This window comes from Lissotriton vulgaris, chromosome 4_1 (assembly GCF_964263255.1).
Source record: "Lissotriton vulgaris chromosome 4_1, aLisVul1.2, whole genome shotgun sequence".
Taxonomy (NCBI): domain Eukaryota; kingdom Metazoa; phylum Chordata; class Amphibia; order Caudata; family Salamandridae; genus Lissotriton; species Lissotriton vulgaris.
The window spans coordinates 1,558,840,194-1,558,860,191 of NC_141691.1; the positions used below are offsets into that span (position 1 = coordinate 1,558,840,194).

Sequence of the window (19,998 nt, forward strand, 5' to 3'; positions counted from 1 at the left end):
CCACGGCACCGGACCAGCATACCTGAACAGCCGGCTCAAATTCCACGCACCCCAAAGGACCCTACGATCAGCCCAGCTCTCCTACGCCGTGGTCCCCCGCACCAGAAAGACCAGATCGGGAGGCCTATCCTTCTCCTTCCTCGCGGCCAAAGCATGGAACGCCCTTCCGCTCCACCTCAGACAGACAAGATCGCTCCCCATCTTCGCAAGAAATCTCAAAACCTGGCTCTTCGACAGACCCCCTCCTGATGGAATGGAACCTGCACCCCCCCCCTACCCCTAGCCCCTTGAGACCCTTACGGGTGAGTAGTTGCGCTTTAACAAACTTCTGATTTAACAAACTCTTGACCACTAGAATTTATGGGATGGGCCACTTGGTAGGATACACACTCCAATGGATGCCAAGCCCAACTGAACAAGCATGAATATGGAAATTTACAATAGCACTTTTAGGGGCTTATATACAAGCCCCTTGCGCCATTGGTGCAGAACTTTCTGTGATGCACCGGCGGTGCCTTTTACTGCCCCTTATTTACAAGGACAGGAAAAACCACCCTACATGATTTTTCCTGTCCATGTAAATATGGCCCCTTTACATGCAGCACTTTGTGTGAAAGGGGCATTCCATGGGTGTTGCTGTGGATTTTCCCGCGCAACACCCAGGGAGCAAGACACATTTCCAGATTTATGAGAAATCGTAAACCTGGAAATGTGTCTCAATGCTACGCCTCCCCAGGGGAGGTGCAATGAGGAGAAATGTATTAATTTCTCCTCGTTTTTTCCTTTTTCTATTCTGCAGAACACATTGATTGAGGAAATCACCTCTAGTGATTGTTTATGTACAGGAAGATGTCCCTTCCTGTACATAAGCAATCATTAAAAAAATGACGGCTTGAAAGTTCTATGTGTGCTAATGCAGCACACATGGAAGTTGAAAAGCGCCATTTCAGATTGTTTATGTGCAGTAAGGGTTCCCTTCCTGCACAGAAACAATCTGAAATGCCGTTTTCAGATTGTTTATGTGCAGGCATCCTTGCACCATGGTGCAAGGGTGCCTGCCTCGGCACATGGCAGTCCATGGTGCGCCATTGCAGGGGAAAGCACAAGAATTTGACATATCATTGTAAATATGTTGCATTCCTGTGCTTTGAAAGTGCTTCCGCGTCAAAGGGATTGCGGTGCTGCGCTGCAGCACTTTCTTGTAAATAAGGGCCTTATCATGTTAAGGATCCTGTCAATTGTTTAAATGGTATCTGCATCAGTTATTGAGCCATCACAGCCATTACATTCAATTTACCACAAGTTTTTTCTAATTGTCTTCTTACGAATTGCCATACATAGTGTTTTGATTAAGGCTGATACAGGCTGTCATTGCAATGTTGTTATATATTATAGAATTGTTGTGTGCTCTTTAATGTTTTTGATTTAAAACCGAATAAAGATTTTGAACTGAACTGACTAGGTTCTTAGCTCCAGTAGGTTTAGAAAATTGAATTCTCTGACGAGCTCTAGGGCATTATCTAGAAGAAATATCAGTTTTAGGAACTTGAATGTCAAAATAATTAACTGAAACCCTGAAGCAGAAGCCAGAAGCATCTTTCCTGAACCTCAGTAGCTGCCACAAAAGGTCTTCCTGCTTGCAATTTTATATAGACACTGGAAGGAAAAGAGAAACATCATGAATGAGAGGATTGCCTAACACTACAAAAAAGACTCAATGATGAAAGGAAGGCCATGTTATGTTATGTTATTTAAGCTTATATAGCACCTGGTTACACTGTACTAGTGTGTCCCCGCGCTGCGGACTGCTCTTGAAAAGTGAACTGCTGCAAAAGAAGGCCCCTAAGCCTGCGCTAGCAAGCCAAGCTCTAATCTTTGGGAAACAGGAGTGTTTTCAGTTTTTTTCGGAACTTGAGTTCAGTTGACTCCAGTCGTAGTTCCGGGGAAGTTTGTTCCAGCCCTGGGCTGCCAGGACCCGGAACGAGTGGCCACCCATTCTGACTCTCCTGAACTTGGGCACCTCCACCCTTCCTGTCCCGCTGGATCTTAGATGGCGGGCTGGATGGTATGGTGTCAGCAGGTTGTGCAGGAAAGAGGGGCCAGGCCCCTGCAGAATCCGGTGGCCAATGCAGAGTGCTTTAAAAACAACACATTCTCTGATTGGAAGCCAGTGCAGAGTATTCAGCGCTCTCTTAGAAGCGGCTCTCCTCAGTAGCATCAGGACTAGGCGTGCAGCCGCGTTCTGCACGTTCTGCAGCCTTTGTAAGCATCTGACATTGGCTCCCAGGTATAGGACATTGCCATAGTCCAACCTGGATGTAATCAGTGCGTGTACCATGGTCTTTCTTGCAGTCATGGGCAGATAGTCCAGCGTCTTCTTCAGGACCCTCATAGTGGCGAAGCAGGTGCTTGCCACGCGTTTGGTGTGGTAGTCAAAAGAGATCTTATTGTCATGAGCAGTGTACATCAGAAACACCGAAATGCTATTTTTTTGGCTGGGATTTATGAACCCTGCTTGCAACATGTATTCATTCCAATCCCTCTTGGGGATATATGACAGAGCACTCAGGTGCCAGTTCCAGTAAACAGATTGGTTGAGTTAGGAAGGAATGGAATCATCATGCTTCGTGCCATTAGATTGTTTTCATCATTATACCTGTACTATTTTTCTATGTGACCATTTGTGAATTTCAAAAGAAGGGCAATAACTTATGTAAAAAGTATGTCTCCTGTCCCACTGCAAGGATCAACTGCATAGGATTCACTCTCTGCAAACAAATGAAAACATAGTTATGGTCATTTTCAAATGGATCTGCAAGTTCTTTTAAAAAAAGCATTTGAATCTAGGGCACCAAAAAAGGCAGACATTTTAACTGCATTCAGAGTGCTTTTTCCTACAAAACGTCTTAACCCCTTCCATGCGCTCGTCGGCCAACGGCCGTCACGATCACTACCTCTGTAATGCTGCGGATGTGCGTTGGCCAACGCGGCACCGCCCACTCATCAAAGCCGCCGCACCGCGGCAGAATTGCCGCCACGGTTAAGCAGTTAAAAGCAGCAAAACAAAACAAGTCAAATTGTCAGTATCATAAAGACTGAGAGTCAGATTTATCAAGGTTTTTTATCGACTGTCCGCCACGCAAGCATGACGCAAAACCGAAGTGAGATTTATCAAGCCACACAAGGCCACCATGTTTGGCCCCGCATGAAAGAATATTAGAACATTGGAATGTTGGGAGCTCCAATAAAAACAATGGAGTGCTCTGGGCTTACAATGGCTGGTATAAGCCTGGAGCTCCAACATTCCAATGTTTCTTTGTTCACAGCTCTGGCTATGAACAAAGGGTTCAGGCAGCCTGAGGGGATTCCAACCCCCTCACGCTCCCAAAAGTCTTTGTTTTTTTTGTTAGAACATTCTGTCCTCTAGTGACAGAATGTTCTAATTGCCTTATAGCCCTTCGTAGATGTTGTTTTAATTTCTCTTAACCCACCAAAACTTGCATCAGTGGTTGTGCCTACGCTGACAAGTGGTCCATGTCATGTGTAGTGTCTCTTACTAATTCCCGGTTGTAAATAGCAGAAGCTTTCATTTAAGGCTTTGCAACTTTTTTTATAACCAGTATAGCTGTGAGCTTACACTGCACAGGATAATGCTGGATGAAAAACAAGGCATATATGAAAGTGCCACACATGAGATCCTGCCAGCTTTAATTATGTGCTTGTATGTGTTGACTTTGTATATGTGTATGTATGTGTGTTTTTCCTTTGTATATGGGTGACTATAATTCTGTTGGCTCTGTCCATTGGTGCATTTACATGAGTGGTCTGTGTCTCTGTGTGTGCACATGTTTATATCCGTTTTACCAGTATGTTACGTCTGTCTGTGGGCTAGCACTAAACAGTAACATTTATTGGCCTTGTGAAAACTTTTTTTCTGGTGGTAATATTGGCAATGCAGTTATTGTTATTGATATTGCTATTGAGATTGTTGCTGACTCTTTGGGGCTTATTTACAAGCCCCTTGCGCCGCCGGTATGTCACTTTTTTCCATATTAAAAGTGATGCACCGGCGGTACAAAGGGCTTGTAAATGACCTCCTATTTTTGTTTTGCTAGATGTTATATCAATGGTGTGTGTGAAGCCTAGTCCTGTGAAATTAACAGGCTTATTTGCAAGGCCATTGCACTGCTGTGCGCCACTTTTTTTGATGCACCGGCGGCGCTGTATGCCTGCCTATATTTACTAAGCCACGTAAAGCCACCATGCACAGCTTTTCATGGCCTTGTAAATATGGCCCCTTTCATGCAATACTCTGGATGAAAAGGGCATACAATGGGTTTTGCTGTGGGTGTTACTATGCAACATCCATGGAACCTGATGCATTCCCAGATTTGCAAGGCTTTGTAGACCTGGGACTGTGTCAGATTCCTATGCCTCCCCAGGGGAGGTGTAAGGGAGGCACAACAAGGAGAACTACCTTTATTTCTCCTCGTTTTTTCTGCAGCACACAAAGAAAGAGGAAAACACAGTTCGTGGTTTATTTTGTGCAGTAAGATGTCCCTTCCTGCACAAAAGTAATCACCCCTACAACCCATGGTGCAAGAGTGACAGTGTTGCCGCTTTGCAGCCAATGGTGCACCAGCACAGGCGAAAAAGGACAGGAATGCGATGAATCTTGTAGATACAGCGCATTGCTGCCCTTTTTTTAACGCACAGCAGTGCAGCGGGAAGACTTGCTGCGCTGCCGTGCATCAAAATATTGTAAATTAGGCCTTAAGAGTTAATACTCCTGCAGGTTGAAGAGATGTTTACTGAATTGATATATGCAAACATTTTGAAACTAGAGGGGGGGCTTATGACACTCATTCGGTAGTCTTTATCTGATTAGCTGATCAATTATGAGGTCGACAAAGGTGAAAGTGAGACTTGGAGTGAAAGTCTGAAACAATGTTATTGTATCTCCCTAGAAAGATATGCCCCTTTTACAAAGGTTTGTTACCGCAAAGACCTATCGCTGTACTTGGGACAGACATACATACCTGAGTTATGGATATTTCTTTATGTCTGCACTGCACAAGTGTAAGCTGGACACCTATTCTAGATCTGAGCAGTGAATGCTACTGTCTATGCATCATTTCCTTTGTATCTATCCCTAGTCACTAAAATGGTGAGAAAGACAAACCATAGCCTCAGCACACATCATCTGTAATATCAAAAGGTGCCCCCTACAAGTACTTTTAAGTCTGGGAGAAGGGGGGGAAACAAGCGAAATATGAGCTACAAGATCACTCCCACATGCATCATCTCCTCACCTAAATCTTTAAATTGTTTTCATTACTCTTCCTGTTTCTTGAGATTTTTGGTGATGTCTGCCAAGAATAGCATGTTGCCATTCACAAGAAGTGCATACTGTAAGAGCAGTTCAAATGTAAGATAATAAACCAGAGCCTATATTTTGTAACCACTTTTCTATATTTCTTCAATTTAGGTCGAAATAAATGATTACGGTGACTCGTCGAAGCTACTGGCACTGAGAAGTTAGATTTAAGAGAAAAAGAACAAAACCTCCAGAACAGCAATTCACGAAGAGGAGAAAATGTCACCTTCTCGACAAGGCATCTGGAAAGCGTCCAGATTTTCTTCGGGGCACTGGTTTCTTAATTCACAACCTCCCTAGCACTGTCATTAAGTGAATTCTTGTAAACTAATTTGTTTTTCAAAGGCGTTCAATTACGTTTCACGGACAGTTGTAAACTGTAAAATTTGTTTTCTCTTTTTAATATTTCAAACCTTAAAAGGCATGGAAAAAAATTGATCTGTGAAAGTGTGTTCTACATTGATGTGTACGAGAATGATGTGTCCCGCTCAGTGAGTCAGCATTTGTAGGCTGATGTAACAAAATGTTAATCGATTTTATTAAACCCCAATAAATTGATCAGTTTCCAAAGCACACGAAATAACTCTTCTTTTCGAAAGAGTGTAAACAGGCTACCTCAAACCCTCTCTCTTACACCAGGTGTGATTCGGTATCTTAAACGTAAGTTGTACCATACTAGGGTGATATTAAGGAACAGTTCTGTCACGGTCCAGACACATAACTACACAGAATTCGTCGTTCCAGGAGTTTTTTCCACATACATTTACCACCTGCTTTGGGCCGGACCAGGTGTGTGGGGTCAGGGAGGGAGAGTAGTAGAGGGGGAGAATTTTTTCTACAAGGGTGAAGCGTTATAAAAAACAAGCATGTGCCTTTTATTTATGTTTACAATACTTATATCTTAAACTCTCGTAAATGTGACACCTTTTGCATTGCAATAAAGGGTCTTCTCGACCGCTAGTTAGATTGTAACTATCAAAGGGAGAGACCGGCCTGCGACGTTTTCAAAGTAGGGATAAATAGTGCAGTGAAGAAGATGTTTAAGTGTTGTAAATTACACAGACACAAAGTGTGAAGTGAGAGTTACATATGATCCAAGCTATAAACACTAACGAAGCGCTCCAACACCTTTCGCTCTGTGATTATTACACTGTTGCTGCTCAGGAGGAAGAGCGGGGTACCTGCCCACTCCGTGATTTGCGTGTGCAGTGTGGCATTGCGTAATGTCATTGCAATTAAGAGCAAAACTAAACCACAGCCTTACTCCTAACAACTCTAGATAGTTAGCTGCAATTAAACAATGACATGCCGTTTTATGTGTAAATTATAATGATATTCTTATCACCAGGAAATGAAAACCAAGCAACTGGGAGTGACTCTATAGTGGATGTAAACCCCACAGTACATTTGCCATGGACTTGGTCATACTTTCCCACCTTCCACTAACTATGACCATGCCATCCCAAGATAAGTAAGACAGGTAACCCTCAGCCAAAGCCCCACTTTACTTGAGGGATTAAACTGTCCAACCCTCAGAGGGTGAGGCCAGCCCCACCCTCCTCTCAATCAAAGTGGTGAATTAAGCTCCCCCCGTGGATAGTGAGCATATATTTCTTTACCAGAGGGCAGTGGGCCTTTATACCACCTTACCTCAAGGACTGGGATCCTCCTATGTATCGATCTGCCAAGAAGACTGATAATTAAATTCAAATTCAAATAAAGCTTTATTTCGATATAAAATTTTCATATCATAAAAGCATACATTTTGAAATACATCGAAAGCACAATACAGATTTCACTATATATCACAAAAAGCCAGTATCATTACAGTTTTGGATGAAAAAAGGGGAAATAATGATGATCATATTCATACACAAAAAATACAATAAATACTTTGAATTTCTTTTTTTTAAATTGTACGGTTCAGAGAGCCCTATAAGTTAAAACATTTTTTAAAAAGATATATACAGTCAGTTCATTGAATTTCTAAATTTCACCAATAATTTCAAAAATTTGATTAGAGTAAAGATTAATTTCGGGGTTTCCATCCTTTGTAGTTTAAAAAACGCCTCTCTACAAGAACGGATCCCCCACTCTTTGAGGATTGGTCTTAGCAAAATTTTTCTGGGAACATGATAAAATTTAAAGAATAAAGTGCAGTGCAAATTTGATTGGAGGGCCACATCATCACAGGGACAGGGCAACATTTGTCTCGACCAATCATTACAGGATGGAAATGTGATCAATCGAAAAAAGGAACCCATTCTAAATCTGGATAAAAGCATTCTAGCATAACTATTAGTATCACTATTAATATATAATTGTGGACCCCGCTCAGGAGTTATGTTTTGATAGGCTAGGACTGACTTTTTTAGTTTTTCCGTCTTCCATCTTTTATTCTCTAGATGGTCCATAACCATTTTGCGTAGCCCTTTCCTTGATATTGATTCCATGGTAGAGGGGTTCTTGAAAAAACTCTGGATGACCAATGTCACTCTTCATATTTTCTACAGTCGATAACCACTTAACACGCTTAACGCCATCCAATTGTAAACAGTCGGATATGATGTTGCGGTTGAAGGCAGTTTCAGTGGTCAGCCAGAGCTTATGCCATAGAAGGATGGGTTCCGTCATAATAATGTCCGAAATGTATGAAAGGCCGAGTTCTATATGTATAAAATAGTTTGGAGTGGATTTTGGTACCCCTAAGAGGTACCGGAGAAAACGATTCTCAGTCTGTTGTATACAAAGTACCGAATCGATTCCCCACACCCCTGAACCATAAATGGCCGTAGACACACATTTGGCTTTATAAATGACAATCAACTCTTTGACAGGTCTTCCACCAATTTTAATTGCAAAGTTCTGCAAGGCACCAATGGCCTTGGAGAAAGCTAATTTTCTCGCTAAAATAGCTTGTTTCCAAGTGGATTTACGATGAAAACAAATCCCCAAGTACGGGAACTGATCTGTGATCTCTATTTTTTTATTATCTATGAAGATAGGGCAGGGTATTGTCTTTGTTCCCTGTCGACAAGACATAGAGTAAGTTTTACTAATGTTGACCTTCAGTCCCTTGTCCCTCATAAAAAGAGTGAACTTAGAGACTGCCCTTTGAAGACCCAGTCTGGTCTGCGATTAAATTGCGGCATCATCTGCATATAAGAGGATGGGGACAGGGCAGCCTTGTACAACAGGGTAGTCATAAGGAAAGCTGTTGAGGTGATCAGCAATTTTATCAATATAGAGTGAAAAGAGTAGGGGTGCAGAGATGCACCCCTGTCTTACTCCCCTCCTAATTGAAAATCTTGATGAGCACTCTCCCTGTTGTCCAAAGCGAACCCTCGCTCCAGCATCTTTGTATAACTCTTTAATAAAATTTAAAATGGAAGAATCCAGATCGAGACTTTTTAGGGCAGCCCACAGTTGTTTGTGTTCAACACAATCAAATGCTGAACTTAAATCTATGAAAGTAATAAAAAGGTTCCCTTTTTTTGCTATAGTGTATTTGGAAATTAAAAGATGTAAATTAAGGCTCTGCTCAACCGTCCCCATACCTTGACGAAAACCATACTGAAAATTCGAGAGGATATTCGCTTCCTCAATCCAATTTTGCATACATTTTAAGATGATGCGCTCCGCTACTTTCATTAAAGCATCAGTCAAAGAAATTGGACGGTAGCAGGACGGGTCGTTCCTGTCCCCTTTTTTAAAAATGGGGACCACTATAGCTTCTGACCATGTTTGTATTAGACCATGGGTATTAGCACAGTTCATCACTAAGGCTTACAATGGGGCTCTAAATTAGCTTTAAAAACATCTACTGGTATGGAGTCTGGACCCGGTGCCTTACTAGACGGGCTTTCTCTAATAGCCAGACTCACCTCTTCACATGAAAAAACAAGATCCAGCGGAAAATTTTTCACGTGAGATTCCGAGATAGGGGGAAGTATAATGCCGCCCTCAGGAGCAGTAGATTGTAGCTCCTGTTCATCGTACACATTTTTAAATTGAGCGACCCGGGTATCCCCGTTGATGGCAATGTCTATCACTTCCGGTTGGTTGCCTCGCCAAAAGGGGGCATTTACTGCCTTCCAGAAGGCCGTGGCATCTTTATTTCTTGAGGCAGAGATTAAAGTTTCCCAGGCCTTTTGTTTCAAGGCTTTTTCTCTGTTCTTAATAGCCTTGCAATAGTTACATCTTGCCTGTCTAATGGCCTCTATAGATCGCGGGGTGGTATGTAACGCCTTTTTCAAATTTTTTAAAGCAGCAGTACAATGTTTACAAAACCAACCTCTCTTATTATTAGTTCCAGATTTAGGTTGCCGTGTCAATAGGGATTTATGGGTCTGCTGAATTTTGTAAAAGAGTCTAATATTTTTTGCGGGCCTTCTAATGGAGATAGGCATATGTTAATCTCCGGACGTCTTTCGGATAATACATTTCTAAAAAGTGTTTCAGGGATCACTTTGTCCCATTTAATATTATAGCCATTTGTCCGTCCCATGGAAATATGGGGTTGATAATTAATGGTATTTGTTTTCGTTTGTGACCTCTCTATGGGCCAGATGTAGGTAAATCTAATTTACCCACTCATAAATACCGAATCATACCGAATCGGTATTTATGAATCGGTAAATTAGAAGGCGAGAGATGTAGGTATTTTTTTATTTTGAAATACCGAATCGTTAAGATTCGGTATTTACCGATTCGGTAAATACCGAATCGGTATTCCCCATTGATTCCTATAAGCTTTGGAGCCCATAGGAATCAATGGGAAATACCGATTCGGTATTTACCGAATCAGTAAATACCGAATCCAGCAAGGGTGCAGGGGGTGTCACTTTGACACCCTCTAGCACCCCAAGTGCAGGCTTGTGTGCCATGTGGCACACAGACATGCCCTAAGGGCATGTCTGTGTGTCACATGGCACAGGTGTGCATTCACAGATGTGCATGCACACCTGAATTCGGTATTTTACCACCCAATAGGATTGGGTGGTAAAATACCGACTCTTAAGGGGCTGTGGCACTCTGTGGAGTGCCACCTACATCTTGATTTACCGAATTCGGTAAAATTACCGATTCGGTATTTTACAGAATCGGTAAAGTTACCGAATCCATAAATTTACCGATTCAGTAAAATAATGGCCCCTACATCTCAATCACCAATTACCGGTCGGTAACGGCCGAATTCGGCCGTTACCGACCGGTAATTGACGACCTACATCTGGCCCTAAATGTTTTCTTATATTAAACATTAGAGCGTAATGGTCTCCATACACCTCGTCCAATGTTTTCCATAAGGAGAGCAAAGTGGCATGTGATTTAGAAAAAAGAGTAAAATCAATCACAGAATTTGAGCCTCTTCCATGGAAAGTAGTTTGAAAAGGTAATGACGGTGAGCATAATTCATTTACAAAATCTAAGTTAAAATAGAAAAGAAAACTATTTAAACTATCCCCTAGTTTTGAATGGCTAAAATGGTTCGGGGTATCATCCATTATACCATCTAGGCCACAAAGTTCCTTTGTCCCATACTGGCAAATATTGCAATTAAAATCACCCAACAAGGCAATCATACATTCCTTGTTACAAATGGGGGTGGGGTCGCACACTACTCACACACCGGCGGTGTCGCCCCTAAGGACTCTGGTCAATGTAGTAAAGTGTTCGCGATGCATAATCTCATGGGGGTGAGCTCTTGGCTGACGAGCCTGGGATCCCGCACCTACGCGCCTGAGTGGTACTGTACCTGGCAGATATTGGCAGCCATCGGCAACCCCAGAACACGGCCTATCCCTGCTGGCCAGGGGGAGATTGTTTTTGTGCAGGAAGGGGCAGCGCAGGGTGGCTTTTCATGTCCTTGTAAATATAGGGCAAAGAAATGCGCTGCCAGTGCATCACAAAAAGTGACGTACTGGCAGACCTAGGGGCTTGTATATCTCCCCCTATGTATCTGCAGAAGTTAGAATGACGATTGGCGATCATGAGGATCTCAGTGAAGCTTAACTGGATGCCATTCAAATGAAATTTTTATTTACAGGTCATTAACCGTCGTTTTGAGGAGGATACTTTTTTTCATACAAATATTTTTCTTCATTAAATGGCACACCCCCATAACCTCTACTATTGTTGCCTTGTAACAATCATTTTTCAAGGAAGGTACAAAAACAGGCATGCCTAGACCCCCATTGTTTGGATACTTTGGCTTACTCCATAAAAATATGTGACAGAAAAAACGTTGCTTGTGCCGTGGCTGGTAAGTGAAAGCGGGCATGGGGCTCTGAATTTTATGCGAAGCACGTCGGTCATCATACCTAATGTAGGAGAAGCTCAATAAGGAAAAGAAAGTACATGTACCATGTAACAACCAAGTAAAGGGGCCAGTAGCCATGGAAGAATACAAATGACGACATGGCTGTACTTAAAGAGACTAAGAAGAGCCTATTAAGGAATTAAACACCAGCATTTACAAAGGATAAAGACAAAAGCCAATGAAAAATATGGGCCGGGCACTTCTCTGTACTCTACTTACATCAGATCGCCAGAGCAGCGCTTGCTCGCTGGCTCAGGCTCGAGCTAAAAAGCTATGCCCTATGGTTGTCACCTGTCCCTAGAATTCATCTCCCTCACCACTAACCCAGTAAATCCTGCCTTTAATTTAAACTACCGGTACACTAGATGGAGGTTGTCAGAGCTATACATAAAATGTACAGAGGGAGGGGCGACCATTAGGGTCGCAGGGATATCTGCCCAGGGGACCCGGGGTAAGCAAGGAAAATGCTCCCTTTGACTGCTGTTGGGGCAGTAAACTAAAGCATTGCTAGGGTTCATTGGGCTCCGGTGCCATGGCACCTGCTGCATCAATGCTAGCTATGCTCTTGGAGCTGAGGGATATTCCATTCTTTCTTTGGGGATGTTGAGTGCAGCAGATTGATTTTCCAGGGATGTCAAAGGGGGAGAAAATAGCGCACAATAGGAGACAGGAGGTGTCTCTCTAACGGCGTCAGGGGATATATGATTAGTAACATTTTCTGCCCATATATTCTTGGGACACAGCCTCATCAACTAAAGTAAAACACTGCTGCAGTACGGGGAGCTCTTTAATAGTGCAGAGTGAGCCCCTGTGAAGGTGCTAGCTGTTAACGGCTTGAGTTGTGCCAGAATGGCACCCACTGGCGGAGGTCGGACCACGTCCCCTGGACTCCCTGCTAGGAGTGTCAGCGGCCAGGAGCATCAAGGATGAGGTGTGAACGTCCCATCAATGCGCCTTCTCAACCAACAGGGGTGCCGGGGTTAATCTGCGATATTCTGACCAGCTAAACCGGGTTCAGGATTGACCTTTGTCCCCCAGAGGTGAGACCTAGGCAGACATGTTCTTTTAGGTAGCATGCCTTTATTTAGGTATATATTTTGCGGGTTGTGGTGGCGGCATTCAGGGCAGATGACATTTGTATTTCCCACACCTGTGGAACAGGAGCCCATATTACCATCGATGCCCAGGCTGCTGGCGCTGTGCGCCTCTTAGTTCCCATTCTGAATAGTTACCAAATAAAGAGATGGGCGCTGGGAGCAGGAATCACAAGAACAGGATTTATTACTCATGAGGAGAGCCTGTCATTTCCGACACGAAACAAGGTGTCATCGGGAGGTGCTCTAACAAGTGAGCTGAGACATCTTCTTTTATACCTTACAAATCACTTGGCATTACAATCAGGACATTGTGACACAAAGAAAAGACATCCCTATAATCCTCGTGTCAATCCTACCCCACATATGTTCACAATAGGAACCCTTGACCTGCTGATAAGAGGGGAGGCAATGACGCAGCTGAGTGTTCCGCTGATTATTAGGAGATGTGCGCCTGATCGTATCCCAAGGGGTGGGGAAGCCAGGATCAATAGTGGGTTCTTTGAAGAGGAATGATTCCATACCATAAGGGGCAATAAACAGCATCTTCCGGCTTAGGCGATGGGCTCGGACATGTGTGGACAGTCAATCGCAGAGGGAGGGTTTACTAACAGAGGGGTTATTCATGAAATGAAAGGAGGTGCTGGTCAGGCGCGGCCGTGACTCCCAAGGACAGGGTCTTGCAGAAGAAGAAGGTTTATGACTTGCTCGTGTGAGGGAGAAGGGGAGGGAGGAAGCCAGGGTGTGCACAGGGACAGAGTCGCACAGAGAGAGAGGTCTTATGACCCGTACATGAGAGAGCGGGGGCAGTCAGGTGCAGCTGGGGAGGGCTATGTCAGCTGAGGCGAAGGATGCCTCTTCAAGAGGAGATGGGGGGTTTGCGCGGGTCAAGCAGAAGGGTTGCTTTTCATGGCAGGGTCGCGCAGAGGGAGAGGGTTTCATGGTCTTTGCATGAGAGAGGGGGTTTTTAAGATACGCGCAGGAGGGAAGCCGGGGATTCCAATGGGTAAAAGGCCATGTTGCCTAGAATGGCTGTCACGTACATATGGGTACGGGCTTTTACTGGCGGAGTGATGCAGTCAATATTTTATGGTATTCATGGTGCTTACAGGGAGAGGAGTGGGAAAAGGGAAATGAACGCTGTTGATGTACATCAATTTCTCTAATTTTCCACAGTCGCCCCTTTTTACATTACAGAGTTCATTTTCGTAATTGATGGGGTTACAGATAGACAGGCATCGTTGAAGAATTAGCATTTGTCAATACTAACATTTGGCATATAATCATGGACAGTTGATGTGATGGGCAGAATGCAGCACATAGGAAATTGCATTTCGTTGAGTTCCTAACATTTAAACGCACTACATAGCATAAATGTTTCTGACTTAAAATGTGACCAATGAACAGTTTGACCAAGTAGTTGAGGGCGGAATTCAGTTCAATACACAAGATCTCTTCGTCACAGTGTCTTTTTAGCAGTGAGCCATCACTGGTAGGCTCTAGTCCGTGTCCTTTCGTTGGCGCTGTTGAGCACCGGCGGTGGAGCTATAGGTCCAGCTCGGGTCCATCCTTACGCGTTGCAGGGTGCAGTCAGTCCTCTGCTGTTAGACCACAGTCCTGTTCCCTAACCAATCCTTTTAGTGGCGCCTTATGCTCGGCACCCATATTCCTGCGGCGCACCCATTTCCACCTGGATGCTGTTCTTCCTTTCGACAAGAAGTCACGTGGAAAAGAGGGTGTGTGGTTTCGATAGTCGATGGGAGTGAGAGGGCGGAGTGGGGGCAGATTTTCCTGGGACACACCAAAGGGACCAAGGGAGCAAATGATAACAAGCAAGCAAGCCCATCAACCGGGCTTGAAGAGGGGGACGGAAGCTCCAGGCACGTGTGGGTAGGCAGACAAAAGGCTTCAGGACAGTTCTTCATCCTTTCGTTTTACCACATTGGAGAGTGCTGTCTCGTCCCGTATTCCTGTCGTGCTGGGGCTCCACCTTTGGTCGAAGTCGCATGTGTCCCATAATCTGCGGCCAGGCTGTGTGTCACGTCCGACCCTTCTCCTCCGGTGATCGTGTATCTTTGAAATAGGTACAAAACAAGCTTTAGAGAACTGGTCAGGGGAAGACATTTTATGCACGTGAATTCCTCCCTCAATCCTTCGCACTTGGGAGGTACGCTCATTGGTCACAGTCAGAGGTTCGTTTACCAAGCAGTGCATATGTCAGCATTCCTACTGAGTTCATGCCAAGTTTTATTCATCGTCTATATATGTCACATATAAAGAAAAGTCAGACTCTTATCAACTGTGCATTTCATCAAACTCAACATTTCGGAACCTCCAGGGAGACTCGTCTTTCTAACCTTAGCCTTAACAGTCTAACATTTCCCTTCAAGGCTGGCTAACCTTTTCAAACAGGGCAGGGGCGCTATCATCAAGAGTCAGGTAAAACATGTTTTTCTCGAGGGACGATAGTTACTCATGGTTATCATCTTTATATCCGGGACAGCAGCTGGGGTCTATCAAATGGGGCGGGGATGCTTCGGGCATTCGCGCTTGGGTGCAAAGGGGATGGGGCAATCTGGACGTTGGGGGTCAATCTAGGCGTTGGCGCTTGTCTCTGATGCGCCGACAAATAAGGTGCCATTGACATGCAGTTCCCCTATAAAAGGCCAGATTGGGGGACTTTAGTCGTCTTACCTGTCCTTTCCTTCTCAGCCAATTCGAGTTCATTCATTTTGCAGAAAGGAGAGGTAGTAATATGGCGAGATACAATCATTTTGGTTTCGGACAATTTCGCTGAACACCTTCGTATTCAATAAGTATCCAATCAGACTGGCGTCAGCAAGGCACCATTTTTCCATAAAAGGGAAGAGAAAATAGGGAGACTCTCGTAGAGAGCGAGAGTCGTCCGCAATCTAAACGAGCTATTCAGTACACATATGATATGTAGAGAGAGAGAGAGAGAGAGAGAGAGAGAGAGAGACGGATAGAGGGAGAGAGAGAGATCGAGGGGAGAGAGAGAGAAAGACGTGTACGGTAATAGGTCATTTAGTGCGGTCACAATACAGGACAACAGGGGTCAGGTAACACGCGAACACAGACAGAGGGAAGACATAAATTCGTACATTACATATACACAAACTCAGACAAGGGAAGACAGTACATGTGTTACATACAAAAGCGTTCACGACAAAACATAAAACAGTTGTTGGCCAAACAAAAATCTCCTTGCGCATTCTGCGCATTTTTAATATCCTATTTATCCATGGGCTGAGTTCTTTTTACCTTTCCTCCTTCTCTTCTCGTTTACTACTTCTGCGAGCGCTCCCAATTTGTCAATACTTACACCTCTGTCAGCCGGTCAGAAATTAACCTGGTCGGGCTATTGCCCATAGGTGGATCTTAAACCACTTTATTTTCTTCCTTTGGTTGGATGTTCTCCAGGCTGAGGCAACAGAGAGTATTGGTCAGGAGAACAGTCAGGCAGCTTGGTTATATCTATAAGAGGGTGAGAAGGAGGTGGTACATTTCGAACATCAACAATATTTCTAACTTCCCAGACGGGTGGTGCCTGGGTACCCTTACCTCAGGACTTTTCCTAGTCCCTTCCCTATCTAATTAAACTTCATAATCGCGTTATCTAGCGTGCTAATTTCGAGTCAATTTCCGTCATACAGTACCCGTCAAGTTTCTATGTCAGTCCATCCTCCCAGTCGTTAGGCTCTAACGGAGGAACAGTCATATCTACGTCTACGTCTGTCAAAGCTTGTTAGCATAAGTACTATGCTCAGATCCCCTTTTTCTCCTTTTTGTCGGTCGCTCGATCGTCGTTTTTCCATACTTCAGCCGACGTTCCGACGGGACCTGCAGAAGGGAGGAGAAGAAGGGGGGGGGGTGGCATTCAAAACACGTCAGCGAGCATAAATCCGAAAATGCTTTTACCTACCACATACTCGACCTATCTCCCCGGGGTGCATTCTCTATCATCTCGGCGTTTAAGCCCAGAGGGACCGGCAGTGTCAGATAGATGATCATCGATGGTCTGCGTATCTACATGAATCACACGATCGTGGCCTTATAGGTCGTGTGCAAGGGTGGCGGTCAGGTGGTATTTCTGTGGTATCGATCAAGGGCGTCTAAAAAAACACCTTTCCGGCTGCCTGCGATACATAGTGTAGCTGCTAAATACCGGGCCTTTTTAACCTTCAACCTTAATCATACTGCATGTATTTTGCCTATGTCAATGACAGTAGCCATACATTTCAACAACATTCATAAATATAAACGCTACGATAATATTTGCGTGTTCAGAAGATTTTGATGAAAAAGGTTGGCGCACAAAAATGCGGGCCTACAAACCAGTGGGCCGGCTACGGAGAATAAAGTCGGTGGTCATTCATTTCGTAAAGAGCAGCAGTGAAATAAAATCATATCGAACCTTCCTACACTGCAAGTATGATGCATGCCAATAATTCAATTTTTCAATAATTTTATCTCACTGTCCAACTATTACTCAAGATCTAATATTTACCAATTCATTGTCCAAATGCTCAATCAGTTCCTATTTTATACCAATTCATTGCTTCCAACACATAATTAGTACCCACTCTAAATCAGCTCATTGTTCCAGCACATAATCAATATCCATCTTATATCGCTTTCTTTTCCAAGCACATCCTCAATATCCTTCTTATCTACTTTCATTGTCCAAAAACTGCATACATATCTCGGGGCATCAAAGCTGCGCAATCAGGGTGCGACAAGGTTTATTTAAAAAGTCTCATTTTGTGTCGGCGCCATTTTGGGCGAGGTCAGGCAAGTCCCTGCATAGTCAGATTGCCTCCACTGACTTGTAGTAGGACCAGAACCTTCCGTTGGTGGATTCAAAAGTTTTTCGCAATGGGTTAACAGTTTAGCAATATGGACCATCAGTCAAAGAGTGGGGAGGGCGGTAACAATCTTTCCTACCGGGTCATTCTGGTGTTCCTCCGGAACTGAACAAGTCTGTGCCTTGGCTGTATTTTAGCCATTTCCAAACTGAGGCTGGTGCTGGCAGGAGTGCGCCGATGTCGCGGTTCCCAGTGAGGGGGACGGGGGCGCCCATGCGGAGGGATCGGGGTGCCCCCCGGCTCTCATAGAATCTTCAAAGTTGAGGAGAGAAGGCATGGGGCGTGTGCCCGTCCTGGGCAAAAGACCGCTTTTCGATGTTGACCCTCTTTAAGCAAGAGCATTGGGGTGTCGCTGGAAGCCTCCACCTGGAGGGAGGTGGGGGAGGGTCGTTCGCGCCGCCTCCCCCTTCCAGCGACCCCGCGCCGTTCTTTGGCTCCAGCGCTTCGGTATTGGCCGTGCCAGCCATTGGAGATGGGGGGGGTGGTCGGTGGCTGAGGCAAGACATCCCCCCCTTGACATGTGGCGGGACTACCTGCAACTATCCAGGCGCTGCCGTGTGGCTGGACTACCTGTCACTCTCAGGCGTTGACATGTGGCGGGACTATCTGCAATTTTCTGGCGTGGTCATGTGGCGGGACTATCTGCAACTCTCAGGGTTGTCCGACCTCGCCTTGGCTCCGGTCCTCGTCGATGGCCAGATCAGGCAAGAGAGGGGGTGTGGGGGTGGTCGGTGGCCGAGGCAAGACAGCCCCCTCTCCCCCCGTGGCCTGCAGGGCAGCAGAAGAGGGAAAGGGGAGACCTCCATTATTCCTCGGGCCGTCCGCCCTACAGCCTCCCCCTTCGACCGCGGCCAGCCGAGCCCTGCACGCATCGAGGCCTCGCCTTCCGGATGGGCGTAACCGCGGGCCTGTTGCACTTCGGGAGCTTCCGGAATGGGGGTAGGTACCTATTGGGTTTTTTTTTTATTTTTTTATTTCATGTGACCGTTATTTGGGCGTGGTGGGCAATGAGGCAGACATGTTTGGAGCAGGAGTAGGTGGCGGAGCCTTGCTACCTCGTGGCTGCCTTGCTGTCAAGCTTTTCTCCATTTTATATTTCTTGTTACGAACTGTTTCTAATGTTTCTTATTTTTAGTGAAGTCTAAAGCTCATCAGGGGGTTACTGACTTAGCCCGATTTCTTTTTATTTTTCTTTCTTTTCCTTAGCGTGTTTCGAGCTAAAGTTTCTCGTTAATAGGGTGCGGTGATCACTTCATAGTTTTATGTGTCCTTTTCATTAGGGGCACTCCTGGACGGACCAGACGAGTTACCTCCAATAAATGGTCCGGGTGGAACTAGATTATCAATCAAAAGGGGAACATATATTCCTTCATTAGGGTATCATCCTGGACAGACCAAAGGATGTACTTCCACTTACTAGGGTAGCCTCCTGGATGGACCAGATGATCTACTTCCACTAAATGGCCCGTGAGTGGGGAGCATATGTCCTCCATAAGGGTAGCCTCCTGGACGGACCATGCGAGCTACCCCCCAAATAAACAATCAGTGGGGAGTGGGTAGGACTGACGAATTCACAAAGGGGCATAACCTACCCTTTACTACTTGCAAAGACTAGATAGAATATTTCTATTCCACGTTGTTTGCAGGTAGAAAATACCTCAAACGAAACAATTCCTGGAACAACAATGTCCAGGCAACCAATCAATCAGTGGGGAGAAAAACAGGCATGACGGATTACAACGGGGACAAATGTCTGCATTACCTGCCCTTCGCTATCCGCAAAGGGAAACAGAATATTCCTATTCGTCTCTGTTTGTGGACAGGGAAGATCTCAAAGAGCAACAATCGATTATTAATCGATTTCAAACAATCAGTGAGGAGAAAAGTAGGCATGACGGATTACAACGGGGACAAAAGTCTGCATTACCTACCCTTCTCTATCTGCAAAGAGGGACGAACGTTCCTATTCGCCGCCGTTTACAAACAGAGAATGTCTCGTTCTCAAGAAGAGAACCAATATTTCAAGTAGCATCCAAAGCTAAATGAACCAATAACAACAATATCAGTATTCAAGTACCGACTCCAATACAATCAATCAATCAATCAGATGGATAAAACCATCCTACCAATCAGGCGCAAAACGCCCTACTTAATCTTACCCGGACCGGACCATACGGACAGTTCTTCGTCTTCCTCCTCCAGCGCCCGATTGTTCTCTTTCTCCATGCAGCATTCCTGTGGGATTCCAGTCAGGACAATAGGTCGCTCAAGAGAGGTCCGTTCAGAATCGGTGAAGTTCATTCAATCGGCAGCCGGGCGAGG

General features: G+C 44.8%; 1 protein-coding gene across 2 annotated transcripts in view; it reads left to right on the forward strand.

Annotated features, from left to right (window-relative positions):
- The window catches only part of NKAIN3 (sodium/potassium transporting ATPase interacting 3), a 2,330,126-nt gene extending 2,324,175 nt beyond the window's left edge, over positions 1-5,951 (forward strand). The window contains exon 7 of one of the 2 annotated variants that reach the window (XM_086965797.1): positions 5,489-5,950. In XM_086965797.1, the coding sequence (XP_086821923.1) occupies positions 5,489-5,498 (10 nt within the window). In that variant the 3' untranslated portion in view covers positions 5,499-5,950. Of the gene's footprint in view, positions 1-5,488 lie in introns of both variants that reach the window. The other variant, XM_086965798.1, reaches the window with a different exon arrangement.
- The last annotated feature ends 14,047 nt before the right edge of the window (positions 5,952-19,998 follow it).